Genomic DNA, 25,828 nt, shown 5'->3' with positions numbered 1-25,828 from the left:
TAATATGAGGTCAAACCTTAGGAGTTTCAATGTGTATGCAATCAGGGAGGCCCTTGTACTACATGGTTTTGGTAAATCTGAAGGAAAAAAATCAGCAGAAAATCTGATAGTGTGTATGGGGTTTTAGAGTTAGAGGAGGTCTTGTGCTAGAATTTTTGCTCTCGTGCCAACATTGGCAGCGATACCTCACGTGTGTGGTTTGAATGTCGTTTACATATGTGGGCACAACCTACGCATGCGTTCGCTTCTGCATTCTATTTTACTTTTTTTTTTCTATTTTGACACTTTTTTTTTTTTTTTACTCCTATTACAAGGAAAGCAAACATCCCTTGTAATAGGAATAGTGCGCGACAGGTCCTCTTTACAGCGAGATCTGGGGTCAATAAGTCCCCACATCTCGCCTCTAGGCTGGGAAGCCTGCAAAAAAAAAAAAAAAAAAAAAAATCCCACACGATCCTGGCTTCCCAGCCGTGGCGGTGGCATTTTTTTCAAATGCAGAGGCCAGGCGCGATGTCATAGCATCACACCTGGCCTCCGAAAGATCATAGAGATGTCCAGGGGCCATCTGGCCTGCCATATTCTCTACGGTAAACTTCCGGCATGGACCGATTTCTCCTCCCTCTTGCCGATGATACAGGTGAGCCGGGAGAAGCACCGGAGGGCGTCCCCTCCTGCTGCCTGCAAGAACGATGAAGCCGCTGAACAGCCGCTACAATTGTTCTTACGGTGCAGGGAATCGCCGGCTCTAAAGGAAGATGTCTGAATGATGCTTGCAGCTGCACCCATCATTCAGATATCCCCACTCAAAGTCGAAAGAGAGAGAGACGCAAAGACCTCATATGACGTCGTTGGGAAGTGGTTGAAGCAGAAATAAGCCCTGAAAATAAAAATAAAAATTTCCAGCAGATAGGTTCGTTTGGTAGAAGAGAATTTCTGAACTTCTGTCAGAAAATACGTACTACCTGCTAATATAAATTTTCTTTTAATCTGTTCACCAACTATGGTGCCTGCGCAGTCCTGGCATCTGCTGCTGGGAAAGGAGTCGGTTACCAAGATAAGGCAAGTCCAGCGTGAATGTATGGGAGTTACATCATCAGTACCTGACCAACAGGCAAAGCAAGAGAACAGTGCACCTAGAAAAGAAGCACAAGGTACCAGCAGGGACAAAGTGGAAGCGGGGAGGTCAGAGGACGGCACACCCGGATGTAAAGTGTGCCAATATGTGCAAGTATGCCGGCCAATCCACCACAATTTACTTCAACTACTTTAGCCCCTTTATGACCACCTAACACATATTTGCAATGAGAAAAAGGTGGACTTTAAGCCTATGTGTGATAAGCATCATTGTGCTGAGAGCACGCTCACTGCTCACTCCAAGCACAAAGACTTAGCTGTCAAAGACAGCTCTCAGCCCAGACTAAAGATTGGTAGCCGGTGTGGTTGGATTTCAATAATGTGAGCACTGCGACACCAATGTTGATGTCATGTGATGTAGCCGCCTCCCCCCCCCCCAAATGCAGAAAACTGCATACACATTGCAGATTCTTCCATAGAAAAAATAAAATAAAAATCAGAACAGGACACACAGAGGTCCATTATTTTCTTTGAGCCCTAGCAGAACACGTGCAGAAAAAACGATGTCTCTGCACCATGGTGCGAACAAAAGCATCCGCTGACAAGTCATCAGTTAAGGAAGCAGTGGCTGGCTTCCAGGCCTGCTCCTTAACAATATCTAGTTGAAGTAGTTAAAGATTTGCATCTGAAATCGCAGCTGCTTTGGAAATTCATAGTGAAAGCAGACCTGAAATTCTCAATGCACAACCTAGCTTTAATTCAAATAAGTGAGGGTTATAACCACCCCATGAGGTCTTTTTGCAATCCATGTCCAATTGGGGAGATATCCTTTCATTTCCTGTCCTATAGCCACAACAGGAAGTGAGAGAAAATGCCTCCAGAAAGTGAGAGAATCCCTTGTTGTCACCAGAACTAGCATCCCAATTAGAAGATTTCCTGTTCTGGTGACAACCCAAAATGTGGGATTTTGTTTCACTGCCAGTAATAATGGTAAACAGGACAAATAGAGCAGGTGAGTCTCCCTAATGGGGGCACAGACAGCAATCCAAACCCGACAGGTGTTAATAAGAGGGGGAGAGGGGTGGTGTCTGCATTATTTTTGTTCCCCTTTGGGTTCTACATAAAGTTGATCATTGTAAGCACCCCTGTCAGCAATAAATGGTTTGTCTCATATCTGTAAATTCTGCTGGAGAGCTTGTTCTTCTAAAAAAAAAAAAAAAAAAAAAAAAAAAAAGTCTTTTCTTGCTTGATCTCTAGATGAAAATCAGAAGAAAGAAAGCCTAAAAGGGTAAAAAAAAACGAATGCAGCCATCACATCTATGAACTGGTTAGCTGCAATATAATTAAAAGGTTTGCTTTTGGGTTGAATACTATGTTAATATTTTAAAATGTTGTCTACACAAGACTTTTATGGATTCCAGAAACACACACGTCATGAGCAGACCATGTGCTGCATGGAATGCCATAATCAGCAAAAATACATGAAAGTAAATTAGCAAGGACGATTTGGTGAATGGCTATCTTATCATCACAGGAGGTGTATGGAGGGTCCCTCCCTGTGACTACATACCATCCAGCCCACTTTGCAATATCTCTTCCCACAGCTTTGAACTCTGCTATCTCAATACACAGTTCTACATGTAATGGGTGTCCCTTCTGTAATATGCCAACGGGTTCACTATTCAAAATGACTCAGTACAGCCAGCAGACCCATCTAACCAAAAGATGTCTGCCCACTTCAAAACCAGCAGCATACCCATGCATCGCTGGATTTCAAGTGGTTATACCAGGATTATGTGTGCAGCTGCAGGCATCACCCTGGTACTGTTTTTTTTTTTTTTTTTTAGTGCCAGCGGTCAGCTTTGTATAAGCCATCTTAGCAGCTAAATAGCCTTTGGACATCCCCCTCTTCCGCTGCCGCCTTCTGCAGCTTGCTTGGGCTTTCCCGACCCACCAGGTATCCTGAGCGACCAGCTGATGTGCCTGCTGGCTGGTTGGACAGTCAAAAAAAGCCAGGGTCGGCTTTGAGCAGCTCCTTGCTATGGCAACCCAGAAGCGATGACCTGGCATCACTTCCAGTTTACTCGGATGTCAATAACGACATTTCTTTAAAAAAAATAAAAATAAATCAAAAGCACCGATCTTGGTGTGATTGCATGCTTTTAAAGGGCAAAAGAGGGATTTGGGGTCTTATAGACCCAAGATCTCTTCATGTGACAGCAATAAAAAAATAAAAAAGGAAACAGAAAAAAAGTAGAACATACAATTTGGTCCTGCACACGTTAACAGCGATCGTCCTACACATGTGAGGCATCACAGCAAACATCAGATCATGGGCAGCAATTCTAGCACCAGACCTCCTCTGTACATGTAAAGTGGTAACCTGTAAATACTCTTAAAGAGGAAGTAAACCCAGATGGGTTTACTTCCTCTTTGTCTCCCTGCAAAGGTAAAGCATAATGGGCTACTATGCATCGCATAGTAGCCCATTACCTGACACAGGAGCCAGCGATATCACCGCTGTCCCCTGTAGCACGAAGCATCCATCTTCTTCCGGGTATCTCTGCTCCGGCGCTGTGAGTGGCGCATGTGCACGGGAGCCGCCACTAACTGCATATCGCCGTTAGCAGAGGTATGCTCAGTTCACCTTCGTGACGCTGTCTACGGCGCATGCGGTGCCTGTCTTTTTGCAATAACTCCTAAACCGTGTAGGTTTAGGAGATATTTCTTGGACCTACAGGTAAGCCTTAATCTAGGCTTACCTGTAGATCAAAGTGGTCTCTAAGGGTTTACAACCACTTTAAAGAGTCACCTATGGATAGTAAAATGTATATCGTTTGTCACCATTGCACAGGCATGTGCAATTTTAAAATGTGACATGTTTGCAATTTATACGGTGTAACATCATCTTTTATATTTTACAAAAATAAAAGTTACGTATTGTGTTTTTTTACCTTGCATTCAAAAAGTGTATTTCTTCCCCCAAAAAATTGCTTTGAAAAATACAAATACCATGCGACCAAAAAAATAAATAAAAACAAAAAACACACAACTAGCAAAAACCCACCAATTTATTCTCTAGGGCCTCTACTTAAAAAATAAATAATAATAATATTATTATTATTATTATTATTATTATTATTAATTTTGGGGTAAAGTAATTTTCAAAAAAAAATAAAAAAAATTTACACCACAATGCTCAATTCCCTGACATACAGCAAGGCTATGTATAATTCCCTGGCTAGCTACATCTCTATCGGTAGAACCGTCTTCGCACTGCAGTGAAAAATCACATGCGATGTCAGTGCAATGCAATTTAAGCCATACAAATAGTATGGCTGAATTTGCATTGTATTCGGACCAAACTCGCACAGGACACTTTAGGTCCGCACCAGAATCAGATCCTATGAGTGTTCACAGCCATGCGATCCGATTCATGTCCAATCTGACAGTTCGCACTGCAATATGCAAAATTTGGGGGGCATCAATAACTTTCTACTGACACTCCCAGCAGTTTCCATAGTTCAGTGTGAACAGTCTTGTGAGTCAGGTGCGATGCGGGAACCTGCAGTGGATTTGCAGGGTTCCCGCATCGCAGTAATGTGAACTGAGCCTAAAGGTAATTTTATACCCCTACGAGTATCAAAAAAATGGATATTTAACACCACTACTCTCTAGGGCAAAAAACACATGTAAACTCTGAAAGGTGGTGGGCATGCATAAATGGATGGACGTCAGACCCATTATGCTTTAGAATTTAAAGAGTTACAGGAAAGACATTAGGGTTTCTATGGAGGAAAAAAAAAAAAGGAAGGGGGGGGGTTCAAAGCATGTGTAAATGGATCATACCTGTAGCTGGGGACAGTTCATTCAGCAGTTTCACCATTCCTTCTCCTTGCTGGACTGTCCACTTCTTAATAGGAGAGCCACCTCCAATTTTTCTGTATTGTTCTTGAATTTTTGGCGTCCGCCGTTTGGCAATAAATGGCCCAAGTTTACTGAAAAAAAATAAAAAAAATAAAAGAAGGATGTAAACACTTTAGTATATTAATTTTTTTGAAAAGTATAATTATCAGTCCAATGCTTTTCCTGTGTCAAACTTAACAGAATCAACCTGACAACCAAAATAATTATTCCCAGGGTAGGGTGCCTATGTTACATACACATACCAGGACCAATTTAGACAGCAGTCAATTATCCTACCAGCATGTCTTTTGTAGTGTAGGAGGAAACCCGAGCACCCGGAGGAAACCCAGGGAGAACCCGCAAGCTCCATTCAGATACTGTTTAACCAGGATTTGAACCAAGAACCCCAGTGTTCTAATCACTAAGGCCAGCCATACACATGTGCAGTTCCGAATAATTTCTCATTTGAAAAATCTGACCTTCAAATAATTGTTCGATTTTTGACCATTAGTGGGCCGCACAATGGCCAATTTTCATGCGGCCATCGAATTTGAGTGATTGGGCATGTTTGAATTTTTTAGAAAAACGAATGAATTGCTAATCACTAATGGGAGAATATAAAATCATAAAAGAAATGCGCATGGGCTGTGACCTGGAAAGAAAAGACCACTCATTTTTCTTTCCGTAACAGGTGAAATTGAAGGCTTGGTTGGCCAAATTTCGAAATCAATGGTGGTGCCATCGGATTAAAGAAACGTACAAATCATTCAGAATCCGACCCTTGTATGGCCTGAATAAGCCACTGACTGTGCCGTCCCTTTAGGCTGCATTCACACCTGAGCATTTTGTAGCTCAAAACGCTCAGACACAAAAAAGATGCTCAATGCTGTAACGATGTGCAAAAAGATAAAGAAAAAAAAATTGCAGAGCTCAGGTGTGAAAGGAGCCTTAGGTATGATAAATGGAAATGAAACGAATGATCTTCTCAGTATGTATTCCTACCCAATCACATGATGGCAAATTTCATGCAGAGGTAAACCATCTCATAGCATTACGTACCTTTGGACTGGAAGTGTCATGAGATCTTTGTCTAAAAACAACCTGAGGAGGAAATCATGGACATCATCCACAGTCTCAGGACCGCCCATGTTCAGCATAAGGATTCCAGTTTTGGGTTTGCTGGAGAGTCAGAAAATAGAGAGTCAAAACATCACATATAAAAAAAGAGCCACTTCTACCCACAATGGAGCACTGTATTTCAGCTGCTATACAATAGTTAATTATTCATTATAGCTCCCTTGTTACCTCACCTCATGCTTGCCTTCAGGAATTCCCCAGAGCCTCTCCCATCCTCTGGAACTCCCTGCCCTGCTATATCCGATCGGTCCATAACCTGTCCACCTTTAGAAGATCCCTGAAAACTCACTTATTTAGGGAAGCCTATCCCACCTCCACCTAACTATCCCTGAGCCACCCTCATCAAATCATCCCCCGCATCTATTACTTTTCGTACCACCAACCCCTCCCTTTAGAATGTAAGCTCTACGAGCAGGGCCCTCCTGTACCTTCTGTATTAAACTGTACTGTAATTGTACCCCCCCCCCATCTCTATATTGTAAAGCGCTGCGCAAACCGTTGGCGCTATATAGTGAATAATAAAATTATGACCCCATTCAACATATAGGTCAAAGACTCAATGTACTGAGACCAGGTGCCCATATGACAGCCAGGCAATGATCTTCTTCATATTTACCAAGCCTATATAGTATGAGGAGAAATCTAAACAATCCATTCAATAGCAAATCCAATAAGCCCCTACACTACATTGCTAATATTATATCTAAAAAGGAAATTGTACATGTATGTATAGTCTATGGTTATGTGGGAGAACCCTGACGAGAATAGAGAGCCAACCTCTTATTACCATATTTTGAATACAGACGGCTATATTCTCCAACAGTAGGTTGCTTGACCCTACGATGGGCACCTAGGTTTGTTGCACCGAAATTTCAGCCAATCAAATTATCAGCTGAAAATGGGGTTATCAGTGTTTTGGCAAAAAAAAGAAATAAAAAAAAAAAAGCCATTTTACCACGCTTGTGGTGTGTTTTTTTTTTTTTTTTTATAAGTCATGTGACTCAAACACATCATTTGATACGTTCTTGTAAAGTTTAATGCATTTCAATAGGGAGGTGTGTTTTTGATGAGTTTTACTGACCAAAATATGCACCACAAATGCAGCAAGCATTTTTTTTTAACACCACAACAGACCAGCGTGAAGACATACATAGAATTTTTTCTAGCGCTTTTTTTTTTTTTTAAAACTGTTTACTTTTGCAATAAACATGAATTTGTCGCCCATTATCGGCATTTTTTCAGCCTACTGGCCTCGATTAGTACAAGAACACTTTTTACAAAAAAGAAGGAAGGATACTTATTGAGGTACTCGCAGTGAAAGCAATCATCCTTATGCACCAAAGTACACGCACCTATTATGCCGCGTACACACGACCGGACTTTTCAACATCAAAGGTCCGACGGAACAATTCCGGCAGACTATTCGATCGTGTGTGGGCTGCAGCGGACTTTTGATTTGCAAAAGTCTGACAGACTTTAGAAATAGAACATGTTTCAAATTTTTCCACCAGAACTCCGCCGGACCCAGTTCCTACCGAGAAATCCGCTCGTGTGTGTGCTAGTCCGACGTACAAAAACCGATGCGAGGGCAGCTATTGGCTACTGGCTATGAACTTCCTTATTCTAGTCTGGTCATACGTCATCACATTCGAATCCGTCGGACTTTGGTGTGATTGTGTGTGGCCAAGTCCGTTCATTCGGAAAGTCCATCAGAACTCTGTCAGAACTCCGTCGAAAGTCTGTCGGACCCAAGTCTGGTCGTGTGTACGCGGCATTAGAGAGAGCGACAACCCCGGTGCTCATAAAAGACCTTCACATAAGGAAATATCCGGTTAACAACTGCACAAAGCCATTGTGTTACAGGAGGGGGGGAGGGTTGGGCTGCATCCACCTAACTGCTATATGTTTCCAAGCCAAAAACAAGGATTCATACAACAGCGTTCTAAGAGGACGAGTCCATAACTCTTCGTCTAATAAGCCCAAAAGACACACCTCCGGTGTGAGCACTACCAGTGTAGAGAGGAGTTTAGACAATAAAGTCCTGACCTGGGTCCAGGAAACTGCAATCAATGGCCACAACCACATCAGATGGTTAAAATCTGCTCCCAACTGTCTACAACATTGGCAAGCGGAGGTAGGGAGGCGTCCTATTGCATGGAGTCACAATGGAATAAAGGTACCTTTGGTCCTTTGGTGTACGATATCCAACTGTAGGAGTTTATTAGTAGCTGTGGGAGAGGCGGCTGGGTGAGATGCACATGCCTCCTCCCAGTCTTCCTCATCTAAATCCAAACATATCTCCTGCCAGCACGCCCTGGCGGGAAGGGGCCCTACACAGATTTTGAGATTCAGTAGATGAGTGTAAACTAGAGATTAATCCCTTCGGGCCTTGTGAACATAATATCCCAATCAGAGGATAAGTAGAAATGGAGGAGTTTTTGGAGCCAAATTGAGCATAATAGGCATGCCTAAGCCGTAGGTAATGATAAAAGGCATTATGGGCTATATCAAAATGTCAAAGGATTGTATGGTACCATTGTCATAAACATCAATGTGGAAACTCAAATTCTCTTCCATCCTGGTTTGTCCTCCAATGCTGTAAGATGTGGGAACATCAAGTTGTCCCATAGGAGGTAACTCCAGGGGGTATCAGTGTACAGAGTCGGCTTCTTTGCCTCCCGCCATACAGATCTAGCTAGATTTAGAATAGGTAGTTTGGTTTTAAACAAATTGGACATAGGCGCTTCCAAGCCCACTAAAAGTTTGGTTGTTTTTAGCACAGATAAGATAGGAGCAGCAGCTCCTATAGGCAGGTCTATAGGTACCCAGGGGTTGGATGTGTTTTTTTAGTTGGCCTGCTAGGTAGCATAAGAAGATGTCTGGCAGAGCCACGCTGGCCCTACTCTTAGGTCTTTGTAGGGTAGTTAGCTTTAACTTACATCTGGAGTTTGCCCAAATAAAATGTATTGAATAGGGAATTCCTCTCTCGGCCCGGAGGCCACAGGTGCCGGCAATTGCCAATAGCAATAAACGGAAGTAGACTCTGGACTGCCACACTCTTGAGAAAAAACACCTTTCTTTATTTTAAAATCACAAAAAACAAAACACAGCAGACAAAAGAGCTGGAGTGCATAAGTACATATAAGCACTTAGGCAAGAGCACCAATTTAATGAGGTTGATCAGGCCAACTACCGACAATGGAAGTTTGGTCCATATTATCAACATTGGCCTTCAGAGCAGTAGTAAGGATAACCGTAATAGTTATTCCTCTGTATTTCAAAGCGTTTACCACCTTAAGTGGTGAAGGCAGGAAATCAGAGCCAGGCAGGTAAGGACAGGTACCATATCCAACAATGATGTGCATAGCAGTGTCCAAAGAAGCTGTGTTATCTGGCATATAAAGGGTGAAGTTATCAGCATATAAACCAAGCTTTTTGGTGACATCACCGATAGTGATGCCGGAAAACAAGGGGTATGGTCTATACCAGGGATATGCAATTAGCGGACCTCCAGCTGTTGCAAAATTACAAGTCCCATCATGCCTCTGCCTCTGGGTGTCATGCTTGTGGCTGTCAAAGTCTTGCTTTGCCTCATGGGACTTGTAGTTCTACAACAGCTGGAGGTCCACTAATTGCATATCCCTGGTCTAAACTTTAAGGCCAAGGGGTTCCATTGCAATGGCAAATAAAAGCGGGGACAACAGACACCCCTGCCCTGTACCACGATGTAAAGTCAACATAAGGGATAGAGTACCATTTACTAACAACTGTTATGTGGGATGAGCATATAAAATGGATACGCTGAAGTGGCAGTTGCAAAAAAGGCCATTCAATGGAATTGAACGTCCTCACCAGGCACTATTCTGTTGGCAGGAAGTCAGTCAGCTGTGCCATTATCTGAGTCCTCAGAATATTAAATGGGTGTGGACTTGTCCGGCATAAATCCGGGTGTATGACAGACAAAGAAAATAAATAATCACATCCAAATTCATATTTAAGGGTATGATACTAAATTAAAAAGTTAATATATAATCTTTTCAATAATAAAAAATATTGAAAGTGTGATATTGAGAATATATATCTATATCTATATCTCACACACACACAGCCTTTCAATATTTTTTATTATCGAAAAGATTGCAATGTATACATAGGAAAAGCTGGTCATGTACCGAGGATTCACAAAGTATGCATAGATCATCAAAACGTATATATAAAAACACAGATGAAAAAAAAAACACAGAACAATGCTGTGGTGCGATAGTACAAACATTGGGTATAATGAGAATGGAGGGTCAAGCCCTATGAAAAAACATGTTGCTTAACCACTTGGGATCCGCGCTATTGCCAAATGACGGCATTAGCGCGGACCTACTTTTCCGGGACTACGACGTCGTCCCGTGCACGAGCGGTCGGCGAGTCCATGAGACTCGCCTGATCACCGATCCGTGCAAGGGGTCGATCCCGACCCCTTATCACGCGATCAGCTGTCAGCCAATGACAGCTGATCATGTGATAGAACGGAGCCGGTAATCGGCTATTATTCCAGTAATGTAAGCGCTCCCCTGCCCCCTGCCAGTGCCCACCTGCCCCCTGCAGTGCCAATTTAATAAAAGTTAGTGCCCCCCGTCAGTGCCACCCAGCAGTGCCCACAGTGCCACCCAGCAGTGCCCACAATCTGCCTCAAAGGTGCTGCACCCCAGTGCCGCCCAGCAGTGCCACCTATCAGAGCCACCTATCAGTGCCACCTATCAGAGCCACCTATCAGAGCCACCTATCAGAGCCCATCAGTCCCATCTATCAGTGGTACCCATCCGTGCCGCCTTATCTGTGCCGCCTTATCTGTGCCGCCTTATCTGTGCCGCCTTATCTGTGCCGCCTTATCTGTGCCGCCTTATCTGTGCCGCCTTAACTATGCCCATCAGTGCCCACCAATGCAGCCCATCAGTGCCCACCAATGCAGCCCATCAGTGCCCACCAATGCAGCCCATCAGTGCCCACCAATGCAGCCCATCAGTGCCGCCTAATCAGCGCACTTCAATGAAGGAGAAAAATTACCCGTTTGCAAAATTTTAGAACAAACTATTAAAACATGATTTATTTATTCTTATTTTTTTGCATCTTTTTTTGTTTGTTTAGCAAAAAATAAAACTCTGAGCTGTGATTAAATACCACCAAAAGAAAGCTCTATTTGTGGGAAAAAATGATAAAAATTTCATTTGGGTACAGTGTTGTATGCCCGCGCAATTGTTATTCAAAGTGCATCAGCGCTGAAAGCTGAAAATTGGTCTGGGACTGAGGGGGGTTTAAGTGCCCAGTAAGCAAGTGGTTAAAGTGGAAGTAAACCCATTGATTTAAATAGTTAAAAAAATAAATAAATAAAAAGGCTTGCCGGGAATGCTAACTGCACATTGGCTGTGCTCTCAGCCAAACTATCAAACCATCCAATGGCTGGTGTCATAACGAATCACATGTGCAGCACCATAGCAGTTGAAGATTAAACAGAGGCAAAGATGGCAGCTTCCTTGGCTGAAAATGATAGGAGAGTTTACTTCCACATTAAGTCCATGTAACTGGAGACAGAGGGCTATTTACTAAAAGAAAATCCACTTTGCACTTGGAAGTAAAGTCGCTGTAGATCTGAAGGGGACATGCAAGAAAAAAAAAAAAAAAAAAAAAAAAACAACAGTATTTTAACTTGCACATGATTGGATGATAAAATCAGCAGAGCTTCCCCTCATTTCAGATCTACCCCTTAGATTTAGAGTGACTGCACTTCCAAGTGCACTTTAAGTGAAAAGTGGATTTGCCTTTTGTAAATAACCCCCTTAAAAGTCATGGAGGTAATACAACATGTGAAATTATACAATATATATATATATATATATATATATATTTAATATCTGTCAGTTTTGGTTTTGGCCCAAGTACATCTTGAATTTTCTGTTTCGGTACACCACTAGTATCTAGCAACCTTACAAATGTGAGGATGTTTTCATACACAATTTTCTTTGCTCCTACAGATTCCTACATATTTATCACTAGACTTACAGCTGAGCTCCAGAAATGCAGCCATCACTATACTCCCAACAATCTGACAGCAGACACTGCATTCATTCTCACACAACAGAAGCCCTGCCTGCACCTTTCCTCCACTATCTATTCACAGAAGGCCTTGCATTTTGTGAACGGGTTCACATAATAGAAAAACCCTCTGTGATTGGGCAGGAGGAGCAGAGGGGTGGGCAAAGGGGCTGTATATGTGGGTGAGAAAAGACCCCGCACCCGCATTTAATGGATCTGGCAGCACACAGTAAAGAACAGTACAATGGGGGTTATTTACTAAAGGCAAATCCACTTTGCACTGCAAGTGCAGTCGCTGTATAAATCCGAGGGGGACATGCAAGGAAAATTTTAAAAAAGCATTTTAGCTTGCACATGATTGGATGATAAAATCAGCAGAGCTTCCCCTCATTTCAGATCTACCCATTAGATTTAGAGCAACTGCACTTCCAATTGCACTTTCAGTGTAATTTTAAGTGCACTTTGCACTTGTAGTGCAAAGTGGATTTGCCTTTCGCAAATAACCTCTAATGTGCCATATAAGACAGTAAGCACAAGCAGAACACACAATCTTCATACAACATGAACAGAGGAGCCCTACAATATCTCTACTATGAAGAGACCTTAAATCTCTTGGCTCTGGGCTCACAGAAGGGGGGAAGTACCTCTTATCAGGCTGGACACGCGTCTTTGCTTCAGGCCTCTGAGATGTTGCAGCAGCTGCCGCTGTCGAGCTCCATCGAGGCATCACCACAGTAGCTGTACCCTCTGCCTTCATGTCTGTAAGAAAAAAATATAATATAATATAATATAATATAATATAATATATATATATATATATATATATATATAAAAATGCACAAGTATAGTCCACTGTCTTCATTATAAGGAATCCTGTTCTGAAAAATGTTGTGCAATCTTTGCTGAGCGTGCATGCAGACATGAAGTTGTTGCAAAGAGCATGGAGGAGATCAGCAGCATTGAGATGCAATAGAGAAGAGAGGCAGAAATGTACAATGTAAAACAATTAGAAAAGAAGCAAAAAAAAAAAAAAGAAGAACACACAATTTTTATACATTTATATTGCAGATCATTCCTACAGCATCTGCTATGGAGACAGGGAGAGGGGCTTTGCTCTGTAGGGAGCAGAAGGTTTTTGCATGCATATTAAAGACATACAAAATTCCTTGCACTAGCAAATAAAATATAAATAAGGACTGCTGCATCCACTACACAATCTAGATACTAGACATGGAAAAAAAAAAAGAAGAAGAAGAAGAAGAAGCTATTTCAACAAAGGTGGACGCACTGTCCCTTTAAGTTTCAAAAGAGCTACTGTGCATACAATAAAGTTCTTTCATATACTATTAGAAAGAGAAACCCATCCACATGGGTGGAAAAAAAAAAAAAAGAGTTTCCAAGGGCTTTGAGGCAGCAAAGGATACAAAAATACTTTTCTTTTATATATAAATATTTGACTAATTTTGTATCATTTGCTGTCAAAAAGATTGAGAAATCTATTGCACTTTTTCCATCTAACCATAGAAAATCTGCAGATAATCTATAGGTGTATGGCCACACTGCCAAAGAATCTTCTAGATGCAGGTGTTCTAAAGCCCCATACACACTATCAGATTGTCTGCTGATTTTTGTCATCAGATTTACCAAAACCATGTAGTAGAAGGGCCTGCCTCGTTGCATACAAATTGAAACTCCTAATGTTTGACCTCATATTATATGGTTTTGGTAAATCTGAAGGGAAAAACTCAGCAGAAAATCTGATAGTGTGTATGGGGCTTAAATGACAGCAATTGATTCCCCACCAGTGAATGTTAGGTGAAAGCCACAATTACTGCTTTATAATGGAGATCCTTAGTGTTATACAAGGAGCCCGAGGATGATGTAAGAGAGAATCTATAGCAAGGAATGAATCCGGCATCAGCTGCCAAGACTGAGAACCAAACACACCTCTACAGGTGAAGGTCACAGAGCACAAAGCAATTCCCCCCCCCCAAATCTTATGACTACTGGGGGCTCAGATCACACATTGGTGGGCATGGGTGAGTATACAACACACAGACACACACAATACCACACAACATGCAGACGATACCCCCCCCTGCTGGATACAATATAACAGCACCAAACAGATAAAACAATGAAATACGTGGCGCCGCTTTACCTGCCACAGGGTTTGTATTTCTGTCCATCAGTCCTGAGAACTATACAGCTCCGCCACAGAGCAGAGGCGGCCTGGTGACCGGACTTGTTATTTCTGCTCCAGGTTACACCTGTACAGTCAGGTCACCTGTGACTGGAGTGTGAAGGAGCAGCAGGAGCCCGATGAGCTCACCTCTCTGCTCTCTCTTCCTTTCAGCATGTTCCCTGTCATCACACAAATACAACAAACTCAGTGGATCCCCAGTCATGCCCCTCCCTTTTCCAGTCTGAGTGCTGCTGTATATGGATAACAAGTCAAATGCAGATTACACTAGCTGCATGTATAGTAGGGGAGGTTGAAAAAAAAAAAAAAAAGACCATCAAGTCCAACCTATGCGTGTGATTACATGTCAGTATTACATTGTATATCTCTGTATGTTGCGGTCATTCAGGTGCTTATCTAATAGTTTATTGAAACTATCAATGCTCCCCGCTGAGACCACCGCCTGTGGAAGGGAATTCCACATCCTTGCCGCTCTTACGGTAAAGAACTCTCTATGTAGTTTAAGGTTAAACCTCTTTTCTTCTCATTTTAAATGAGTGGCCACGAGTCTTGTTAAACTCCCTTTTGCGGAAAAGTTTTATCCCTATTGTGGGGTCACCAGTACGGTATTTGTATATTGAAATCATATCCCCCTCAAGCGTCTCTTCTCCAGAGAGAATAAGTTCAGTGCTCACAACCTTTCCTCATAAATAATATCCTCCAGACCCTTTATTAGCTTTGTTGCCCTTCTTTGTAGTCACTCCATTTCCAGTACATCCTTCCTGAGGACTGGTGCTCAGAACTGGACAGTATACTCTAGGTGCGGCCGGACCAGAGTCTTGTAGAGCGGGAGAATTATCGTTTTATCTCTGGAGTTGATCCCCTTTTTAATGGCAATATTCTGTTTGCTTTGTTAGCAACATGCCATTGCCGAGCCTATCATCTACTAGGACCCCCAGGTCCTTTTCCATCCAAGATTCCCCCAGAGGTCCCCCCCCCCCCCAGTGTATAGATTGCATTCAGATTTTCCCCTCAGCTTCACCCCTTTGGAGCTCTACCCATAAGGATCCCACCTCCTCCCTTAGTGATGCCATCTCTCACATTCACTTGTACATTATTCTTGATATTCAGGCATACCCCTCCCCCTTTTTACCCTCTATATCCCTGCGAGAGATAGAGATAGATATACACACACACCTATATTAAAAAAACATGTTTCATTGTTTTCTCTAAATACATCACTGCATTAATTGGAGGGGGGGGGGGATATAGTGGAGCTCAGTGTACACACAGGGGGGATATAGTGGAGCTCAGTGTACACACAGGGGGGGGGAATATAGTGGAGCTCAGTGTACACACAGGGGGGGGAATATAGTGGAGCTCAGTGTACACACAGGGGGGGGGGGGGGATATAGTGGAGCTCAGTGTACACACAGGGGGGGGATATAGTAGAGCTCAGTGTACACACAGGGGGGAGGATATAGTGGAGCTCAGTGTACACACAGGGGGGGGGGGAATATAGTGGAGCTCAGTGTACACACAGGGGGGGGGGATATAGTGGTGCTCAGTGTACACATGGGGGGGGGATATAGTGGAGCTCAGTGTACACACGGGGGGGGGGGATATAGTGGAGCTCAGTGTACACACAGGGGGGGAATATAGTGGAGCTCAGTGTACACACGGGGGGGGGGGAATATAGTGGAGCTCAGTGTACACACAGGGGGGGGGGATATAGTGGAGCTCAGTGTACACACAGGGGGGGGGGGGGGAATATAGTGGAGCTCAGTGTACACACAGGGGGGGGGGATATAGTGGAGCTCAGTGTACACACAGGGGGGGGGGGAATATAGTGGAGCTCAGTGTACACACAGGGGGAATATAGTGGAGCTCAGTGTAAACACAGGGGGGGGGATATAGTGGAGCTCAGTGTACACACAGGGGGGGGGATATAGTGGAGCTCAGTGTACACACAGGGGGGGGGGGAATATAGTGGAGCTCAGTGTACACACGGGGGGGGGGATATAGTGGAGCTCAGTGTACACACAGGGGGGGGGGGGAATATAGTGGAGCTCAGTGTACACACAGGGGGGAATATAGTGGAGCTCAGTGTACACACAGGGGGAATATAGTGGAGCTCAGTGTACACACAGGGGGGGGGGGGGATATAGTGGAGCTCAGTGTACACACAGGGGGGGGGGATATAGTGGAGCTCAGTGTAAACACAGGGGGGGGGATATAGTGGAGCTCAGTGTACACACAGGGGGGGGGGGAATATAGTGGAGCTCAGTGTACACACGGGGGGGGGGATATAGTGGAGCTCAGTGTACACACAGGGGGGGGGGGGAATATAGTGGAGCTCAGTGTACACACAGGGGGGAATATAGTGGAGCTCAGTGTACACACAGGGGGAATATAGTGGAGCTCAGTGTACACACAGGGGGGGGGGGGGATATAGTGGAGCTCAGTGTACACACAGGGGGGGGGGATATAGTGGAGCTCAGTGTACACACAGGGGGGAATATAGTGGAGCTCAGTGTACACACAGGGGGAATATAGTGGAGCTCAGTGTACACACAGGGGGGGGGGGGGGATATAGTGGAGCTCAGTGTACACACAGGGGGGAATATAGTGGAGCTCAGTGTACACACAGGGGGGGGGGGGATATAGTGGAGCTCAGTGTACACACAGGGGGGGGGGGGGGATATAGTGGAGCTCAGTGTACACACAGGGGGGGGGGGGGATATAGTGGAGCTCAGTGTACACACAGGGGGAATATAGTGGAGCTCAGTGTACACACAGGGGGGGGGGGATATAGTGGAGCTCAGTGTACACACAGGGGGGGGGGGGGGATATAGTGGAGCTCAGTGTACACACAGGGGGGGGGGGGGATATAGTGGAGCTCAGTGTACACACAGGGGGGGGGGATATAGTGGAGCTCAGTGTACACACAGGGGGGAATATAGTGGAGCTCAGTGTACACATGGGGGGGGGATATAGTGCAGCTCAGTGTACACACAGGGGGGGTGTTGTCATGGTGACCCCGGTCAGTACATTGCACTCACAGTGAGGTAGTAGGAGGCGGTGCAGGGCTCTGTAGGCGGCGGCCATGTTCCGGGCTCTCAGCATTCCCTCAGTGTCCGGACAGACTGCAGGTTACACAAGCTCCCCTCACATGTCACTCCATAGGAGGCCGGGGCACCGCCCACCTTGCACCCAATCCAGCCCCCTACACCGACGTCATGTTGTATCTCCTGCCAATAGGGGAAAGTTCTTGCACGTGGTCAGAGGAGGGGCGTGGCTCTGAGTGACATTGTGTGTGTATGAATGGTGTGTAGATGAGCAGGAGGGAGCTAACCTCACACCACCCCTCATAGGACGAGCACTGCATGACGTCACACCCATCTTCTCCTATGTACTATTTCTGATCTTCTCAATATTCCATTGGAAGCCATGTGTGCAATGTGTTCTGTGTGTGCAATGTGTTCTGTGTGTGCAATGTGTTCTGTGTGTGCAATGTGTTCTATGTGTGTGCAATGTGTTCTATGTGTGTGCAATGTGTTCTGTATGTGTTCTGTGTGTGCGCAATGTGTTATGTGTGTGCGCAATGTGTTCTGTGTGTGCGCAATGTGTTCTGTGTGTGCGCAATGTGTTCTGTGTGTGTGCAATGTGTCCTATGTGTGCAATGTGTCCTATGTGTGTGCAATGTGTTCTATGTGTGTGCAATGTGTTCTATGTGTGTGCAATGTGTTATGTGTGTGCAATGTGTTATGTGTGTGCAATGTATTCTATGTGTGTGCAATGTGTTATGTGTGTGCAATGTATTCTATGTGTGTGCAATGTGTTCTATGTGTGCAATGTGTTCTATGTGTGTGCAATGTGTTCTATGTGTGCAATGTGTTCTATGTGTGTGCAATGTGTCCTATGTGTGCAATGTGTTCTATGTGTGCAATGTGTTCTATGTGTGTGCAATGTGTCCTATGTGTGCAATGTGTTCTATGTGTGCAATGTGTTCTATGTGTGCGCAATGTGTCCTATGTGTGCAATGTGTTCTATGTGTGTGCAATGTGTTCTATGTGTGTGCAATGTGTTCTATGTGTGTGCAATGTGTTATGTGTGTGCAATGTATTCTATGTGTGTGCAATGTGTTCTATGTGTGCAATGTGTTCTATGTGTGTGCAATGTGTCCTATGTGTGCAATGTGTTCTATGTGTGTGCAATGTGTTATGTGTGTGCAATGTGTTCTATGTGTGTGCAATGTGTTCTGTGTGTGTGCAATGTTTTCTATGTGTGTGTAGCACTAACCCCTGAAGGAGCTGCTGGTTATTTTTGGGATTACCGTTACCTTCTGTTCTCCTTGTGACACATCTAGGGGATGTCCCGTGGTAGATGGCCCAGTAACTTGAGACTGACAATAGATCCAGTTGAATGGATTTTATTTGCAAAACTCAAACCATTGAACAGTCTTTCAACTTGGGATCAGAGGGTTGGGAAGGAGGTTCAGGTACTCTCAATGTCAAAGTCCAAAAATGTTGAAGAACTTGCTTACTTTGACTCCATCCAGAGAATAGCCACTCACAGCTGGATGAGCACTCGGGTTGGACAGTCCCTCTCTCACAAGGCCTAGCAGCCAACAAGGTGCTTACTCAGGAGCAAAGTCTTTATCACCGACGTTGTTGCAGAACACATAGGGAAACTAAGCTGTAGAACACTTGTAGGATACCTGGATCTTTCAGCCTGCTTGGCGATATCCACAAGACCGGATTCTTTCTGTTACTTCAGCCCTTCCAGGCTCTTGTTAAGAAAACCAACTCGTACGTGGTGTTCTTCTAAAGAGTCCTCCCCTGGAATGTTCGAAGTTCAATGGGTCTCTCCCGAACCGGAGACAGCACCCATCCAACTCAGAATCCTCCTTTAGTTTCCTTGCCTTGGGCTAGCCAGCCCGGAGACATTAAAGTCGGGTGGATCCGCACCCTAGGCCATAGCCTTCCTGGGGGCTGGACAGGAGGACCAGGTAATCAGAACTTCATACTGCACCGGAAGCCCTGAACCACGTGACGTCCGCATCTTAAATACCCTCTCCCAGAGGGCACAGCGAGAGGGCCGCTCCCACTGACCTGGCTCCAAAAGAAGAGTAATTTAAGCACCTGACCAGACCATAGTTCCACGCCTGCCAGAAGAGACAGCGCTCCCTGTGGCCAGGCTGAACATTTCACAGTCCAGTCAGACTGTTGCTGAAGTCCAATTTAGACAAATATACCCAAACCAAACTGCAGTTTAGGCAACTTTCATTTTAGAAAAACGCATAGCGCTTGCTCTTCAGGAGCCCGCCGCTACACGTGCAACGTGTTCTATGTGTACAATGTGTTCTATGTGTGTGTGCAATCATGTGTTCTATGTGTGTGCAATGTGTTCTGTGTGTGCAATGTGTTCTGTGTGTGCAATGTGTTCTATGCAGGACATTCCCTGATCATCCGGCTAGCAATCCTCAGCTGTCCTCTGCACTCTGCAGGCTTTTCTTAGAGGGGACCTCCTCCCCCTCATTCCTTCCTTCCCAAGAAGTGTACAACTCTGAATAAAGGGGAACACATGTGCAGGCACGCCCTATTACTGGCAGGACCCCACCACATTTCTGCACATGCGCATGCACAACACAGGATCTCTGCTGTATGAGGCTCCATTCACACATGTGAATAGGTCCATTAGCAATTGGATGCAGGAGGCTCAGCGAGGCCTCCAGATGATCAGCTGCAGGCAGAAGCCCTATAATTGGTAGAAATGTGAGGCTGACGGCTCCTGCACCTCTTACACTCATGGTGCAACTACTGGGCAACGATCGACCCTGGATTCAGACTGTCTGCACCCAGGACCGATCATTCGGAAGTGAACACTACATTTTCAGTTGACAAAGTCTGCTGTTTTAGTGTTTTTTGATCTTTTTGTCAGGTGTTACTATGGTGTACTGAAGTATAATTACAAGCATTTCATAAGTTGTCAAAGGCTTTTATTGACAATTACATTACATTTATGCAGAGAGCCAATATTTGCAGTGTTGATCCTTCTTTTTCATGACCTCTGCAATTCTCCTTGGCATGCCATCAATTACCTTCTGGGCCACATCCTGACTCATGGCAGCCCATTCTTATATAATCAATGCTTGGAGTTTGTCAGAATTTGTGGAGGTTTTTTGTTCACCCACCTCGAGGATTGAGCACAAGTTCTCATTGGGATTAAAGTCTGGGGAGTCTCCTGGCCAAAAGCTTCCATGTTTTGTTCCCCAAGCCACTTAGTTATCACTTTTGCCCAATATAAAGGTGCTCCATCATGCTGGAAAAGGCATTGATACTCACCAAACTGTTCTTGGATGGTTGGGAGAAGTTCCTCTCGGAGGATGTTTTTGTACCATTCTTTATTCATGGTGGTGTTCTTGGGCAGAATTGTAAGTGAGCCCACTCCCTTGACTGAGAAGGAACCCCACACATGAATGGTCTCAGGGTGCTTTACTGTTGGCATGACACAAGTCTGTTGGTAGCGCTCACCTTTTCTTCTCTGGACAAGGTTTTTTCTGGATGCCCCAAACAATTGGAAACAGGATTAGTCAGAGAAGATGACTTTACCCCAGTCCTAAGCAGCAGTCCAGCTGCGAGCACAAGCAACTGTGACAGTTATCATTCATGGCATGCTTGAATATAAGTGGTTTAGGAAAGAGTTGAACCAATAGGTTTTTTTCCACTTTAAGGGGGAGGGTGTATGGGGGATAGTTAAAATGGAATGTGTATACCCCATCCCCCCCAAACGCAAGTCTAAATGAGCCTTTAAAGTGGACTTAAATTCCGCTATGATACACTGAGCAGGCATGCCTTTTATTGCTTCAACAAAACTGCTCAAATCTTGCCAAATGTTTTGAAAAAGCTTAGCAGAAGGTATGCTGTATACTGTTATTATTGTAATGTATATATCATTATATCCTAATTCACATAAGTAACATGCAAATATTGAAATGGTGTTTGCAACTTTTACCCAATGATATGTGAACAACATCTTATGCCCCCTACACACGAGCAGAAATTCGGCCAGCAAAAGCCCGATGAGAGCTTTTGGTCGGAAATTCCGACCGTGTGTATGCTCCATCGGACTTTTGCTGGCAGCCAAAGGTTGAGAGCGGGTTCTCTATTTTTCCATCGGAAAAAGTTCCTATCGGAAATTCCGTTCGTCTGTATGCAATTCCGTCACGCAAAAAAAAAAAACACACATGCTCGTAAACAATTCGACGCACGTTTGGAAGCATTGAACCCCATTTTCTCGGCCCATCATAGTGTTGTATGTCACCTCGTTCTTGACGGTCGAAAGTTCAGAGACCGTGTGTATGCAAGCCAAGCTTGAGCGGAATTCCATTGGAAAAACCATCCAAGATTTTTCCGACGGAAATTCCGCTCATGTGTACGGGGCATAGACCTATTTTCAATTTCGTAGGCTGGATTCACACCTATGCATTTTTAGTGCTTTTTGCATTTTGCACATTTGCACTACTCCCATGGTTTCCTATGGAACACGTTCTGTAGTGCAAATTTGCAAAATGGGAGACCTCTTAGGCTACCTGTGGCTCCACATTTCATTGGAAAACCCTTATGAATGTTTTTTTTTAGAGAGTAAATTTTTAGTGTAGTTTTAAAGTGGTTGTAAAAGTAAAACGAAAAGGTTTTTTAACTTTTTAACTGCATAAATGAACGTAGAAAAAAAACAAAACAAAACACACTTTGACAATTGTGCAGTCATGCAACATTGTACCCAAATAGAGTTTTCTTTCAGCTGTTTTTTTTTCATTTAAAAACAAAAAAATGACAAAAAATATTGAAAAAAAAAAAAGCTTTTCTTAGTTTTTGTTAGAAAATGTTGTAACTTAGTAGTTATGCTCCTTCACTGATGTGTACTGATAAGGCTGTACTGATGAGATGGCACTGATAGACAAACCTGATATGCAGCACTGATGGGCAGCATGGATAGGTACCACCAGTGGCAGCTCGCGCTAAAAAATTTTGGGGGGTGCAAACAAACTGAAAAATTCTGAAAAAAAAACCATCAATTGCAGCCTCACTGTACCATCAATCGCAGGCACTGTGCCATCAAACACAGCCACTGTGCCCATCAATTGTCGCCACTGTGTCATCAAACGCAGCCACTGTGCCATCAAAGGCAACCACTGTGCCATCAAATGCAGCCACTGTTCCATATCAAATGCTCCCATTGTGCCATCAAATGCAGCCACTGTGCCCATCAATTGTCGCCACTGTACCATCAAACGCAGCCACTGTGCCATCAAACGCAGCCACTGTGCCCATCAATTGCCACCACTGTGCCCTTCAAACTCAGCCAGTGTGCCATCAAATGCAGCCACTGTGTCATATCAAATGCTCCCATTGTGCTGTCAAATGCAGCCACTGTGCCCATCAATTACCACCACTGTACCATCAAATGCAGCCACTGTGCCCATCAATTGCCACCACTGTACCATCAAACACAGCCATTATTATTAAATGCTCTCACTGTGCCATCAAATGCAGCCATTGTGCAGCATCGAATACAGCCACTGTGCCCATCACATGCAGCCTATCTGTGTCCCATCATATGCCGCCTCACTGTGTCCCATCATATGCCGCCTCGCTGTGTCCCATCATATGCCGCCTCGATGTGTCCCATCATATGCAGCCTTGCTGTGTCCCATCATATGCAGCCTCGCTGTGCCCCATCATATACAGCCTTGCTGTGTCCCATTATATGCAGCCTCACTGTGCTCCATCAAATGCAACCTCACTTACCTTACAGGCAGCTCCGCTCGGGCCGTGCATTCCATGGAGCTGCCAATGTCACTACTGGCTTCCCTCTGGAACAAGGAAACCGATAGTAACCCTGATGGGCAATTGTCCTGATGGGCAATGATAGGCAGCACAGATGGGCACAGAAAGGCAGCACTGACTTGCATCACAGATGTGCACAGATTGGCCTCACTGATGGACACAAATAGGCATCACTGCTGGTCACCGTTGGGGCTGCACTGACTATCTGTACAGGTCTCCCCTGTGAGGAGATGCCGCTGATCAGCTCAGCTCTCCTCACACTCGGTCAGTATGAGGCAAGGAAAGCCAATAACCAACATTTCCTTGTTTACATGTGATCAGCTGTGATTGGACACAGCTGATCACATGGGTAAATAGCAACATCATCGGCTCTTTGCCAAGATCGGGGTCGGGCCGTGTACCAGTGACAGCGTTCCCGTGATCACCACACTGCGAGTCATATGACGCTGTCCCAGAACAACAGAGCATCCCGCCTGCCGTTATTTGTCTTTATGGAGGGCGAGAGGTAGTTAAAGTGGAATTTTAGTCCTGCTAGATCACTTCCGGCTGGCCCCATTTTGCAGATATAGCTATGGTAAACATATTTTAGGTGTCTATAGTACTGTTTAAAATCCAGTAATACACTGTCTCACCCTGCTCTGTACATGCTGAGTTGCTCTCCATTTTTAGGCACTGCTGAATTTGTAGAGGCCAATCTGCTGACAGCCTTAAAGCAGAATTAAATCCTCCTATACTTTACAGTCAAGGAAGCTGCTTCTGTTTTATCTGCAACTGCCATGGTGCTGCACATCTGATCAGTTATGACACCAGACATTTGATGGTTTGGTTGAGGACTGGGTTCCTAAATCCTGCCGTCCAATGTACCTGTTCTATTTCATTTGGGCTTGTGAGTGATTTACCCAGGAGCAAGTTAAATATCTTTGTGACCATGGTCCATAAATCTTCATCTCCTGCGACTTCTGGCAATCCTAGCCATATGTTATTCCTGTGATGGCGATCCTCATGGTCATCCAATTGTAGCCACAGTCCCTTTATATATGAGTGTTGCATCCCGACTATATCTCGGAGCTGTTGCACTGCCATATTTAAAGAATTGACTGTGGATTCAGTGTCAGTGTTTATTTTAACTTATAACAATAATGGAATCTTTAATATCACTCAAAGGTTTTACAAGAATCTAAACCTACATCTATAATTTTCCAAAGGCACCATAAAAAATACAACATGACATTTCAAAAATACAGTATAATGTTTGACCTGTTCTAGCGCAGTCTAAATTACTTAGGGAATAAACAATAAATGTCTGTGCCACTCAACAATACCTGCATTGTTATATTCCTTCATTGCATTCATGTTCCCAATGTGACAGAAAAATACAAATTTCTTATGTTTAGTCTCTTGTGCCTCCAACTAATAAAAAAAAAAAAAAAACATTATGAAGAAAATTGGGAATGCCGCAATGTGATGAAGCTCTGGGAAAAAAGACAGAAAAAAGACCAAGAAATGATCAGGTGATCCATATGGAGGAAAGAGCCAAGAGAGACAGGATGAAGGAAGGAAAAGGATGAGAGAGGAGGGTGTCCAGCTGAGGACAATAGAAGGCCTTACGATATATCATCATTTTACAAAAACAGGTCTGAAGCTTATGGCCCCTACACACAATATGAAAATCGTACAAAAAAATCCATATGAGAAAAAATCAGCCAATTATCTGATCATTAGTAAAGTGCTTACGACAGCCCATCCTGACTTTTTGGACAACAAAAACTGAGGGTGAAAGCTAGAAATTTGTTATCGTAAGCGAACATCTGATTTTCATTTCATGTGTACAGTAATCGTATGGAAATAACTGAATAGAAAAAAAAAAAGCATGATCGGAAGCAAAGAACGACTCTACACTTCTACTACCTCTTCTACTATGCCAGTATGTTGCTGCAAATGGGCTCTGGGACTTTAAATGAGGTGCAATCAATTACCACTATATGCCTTATATCATTTAGTAGTGACACTGGTGTGTGGCTCTGCACATATTCTCTGGATTATTTATTAATTTTTATATTTAATATTTTCTTCCTTTGTGACACCGAGGATTCATATTATAGTGTAATATATTCACCTATTGTCCGTTATAATTAGGGACATCAGTAATTATTTAATTCAACACGTATTTATCAATTTTTTATATATGTATTTATGCTGGGGTTTGGATGTGGATTGACCCCCCAAAATATATAGATATTTTTTTTATATCATATTTCTTATAGATTATATTTTTACTTTATTTATTTATAATATTTTTATAATTAATTTCTAATCAAGGGATTTTTTTTTCCACCTGTTTAGCACCTTTTAATTAGCACATTGCACTTGGATGCTGTTCTGTCCTCTTCTTCTCGGGTCCCTCTTCCCACTCCTGGCTCCTCCTTCCTGTTCAGTGCCCCCACAGCAAGCAGCTTGCTACGGGGACACCCAATCCTTTCAGACACAGAGCCCCAAACTCAGCCCAGTCTCCTCTGTCTCCTGATTGGCTAGCTGACTTTGATTGACAGCAGCGTGAGCCATTGGCAACACTCTTGGCCATCACTGGACAGAG

General features: G+C 43.9%; 1 protein-coding gene across 2 annotated transcripts in view; it reads right to left on the bottom strand.

The window, feature by feature from the left end:
• The window catches only part of FECH (ferrochelatase), a 47,749-nt gene extending 30,150 nt beyond the window's left edge, over positions 1-17,599 (bottom strand). Inside the window, exons 1-4 of one of the 2 annotated variants that reach the window (XM_077462956.1) lie at positions 17,446-17,599; positions 12,846-12,960; positions 6,040-6,159; positions 4,924-5,072 (exon numbers count right to left, since the gene is read on the bottom strand). In XM_077462956.1, coding sequence (XP_077319082.1) covers positions 4,924-5,072; positions 6,040-6,159; positions 12,846-12,960; positions 17,446-17,509 — 448 coding nt within the window. In that variant the 5' untranslated portion in view covers positions 17,510-17,599. Of the gene's footprint in view, positions 1-4,923; positions 5,073-6,039; positions 6,160-12,845; positions 12,961-14,362; positions 14,512-17,445 lie in introns of those variants that run through there. The other variant, XM_077462957.1, reaches the window with a different exon arrangement.
• Positions 17,600-25,828: the final 8,229 nt, after the last annotated feature.

This window comes from Lithobates pipiens, unplaced genomic scaffold (assembly GCF_037356315.1).
Source record: "Lithobates pipiens isolate NorthernLeopardFrog02 unplaced genomic scaffold, aLitPip1_a1.2 Scaffold_3, whole genome shotgun sequence".
Lineage (NCBI taxonomy): Eukaryota > Metazoa > Chordata > Amphibia > Anura > Ranidae > Lithobates > Lithobates pipiens.
The sequence above is the reverse complement of the archived record's forward strand: the minus strand, read 5'-3'. Positions and strand labels throughout refer to the sequence as shown.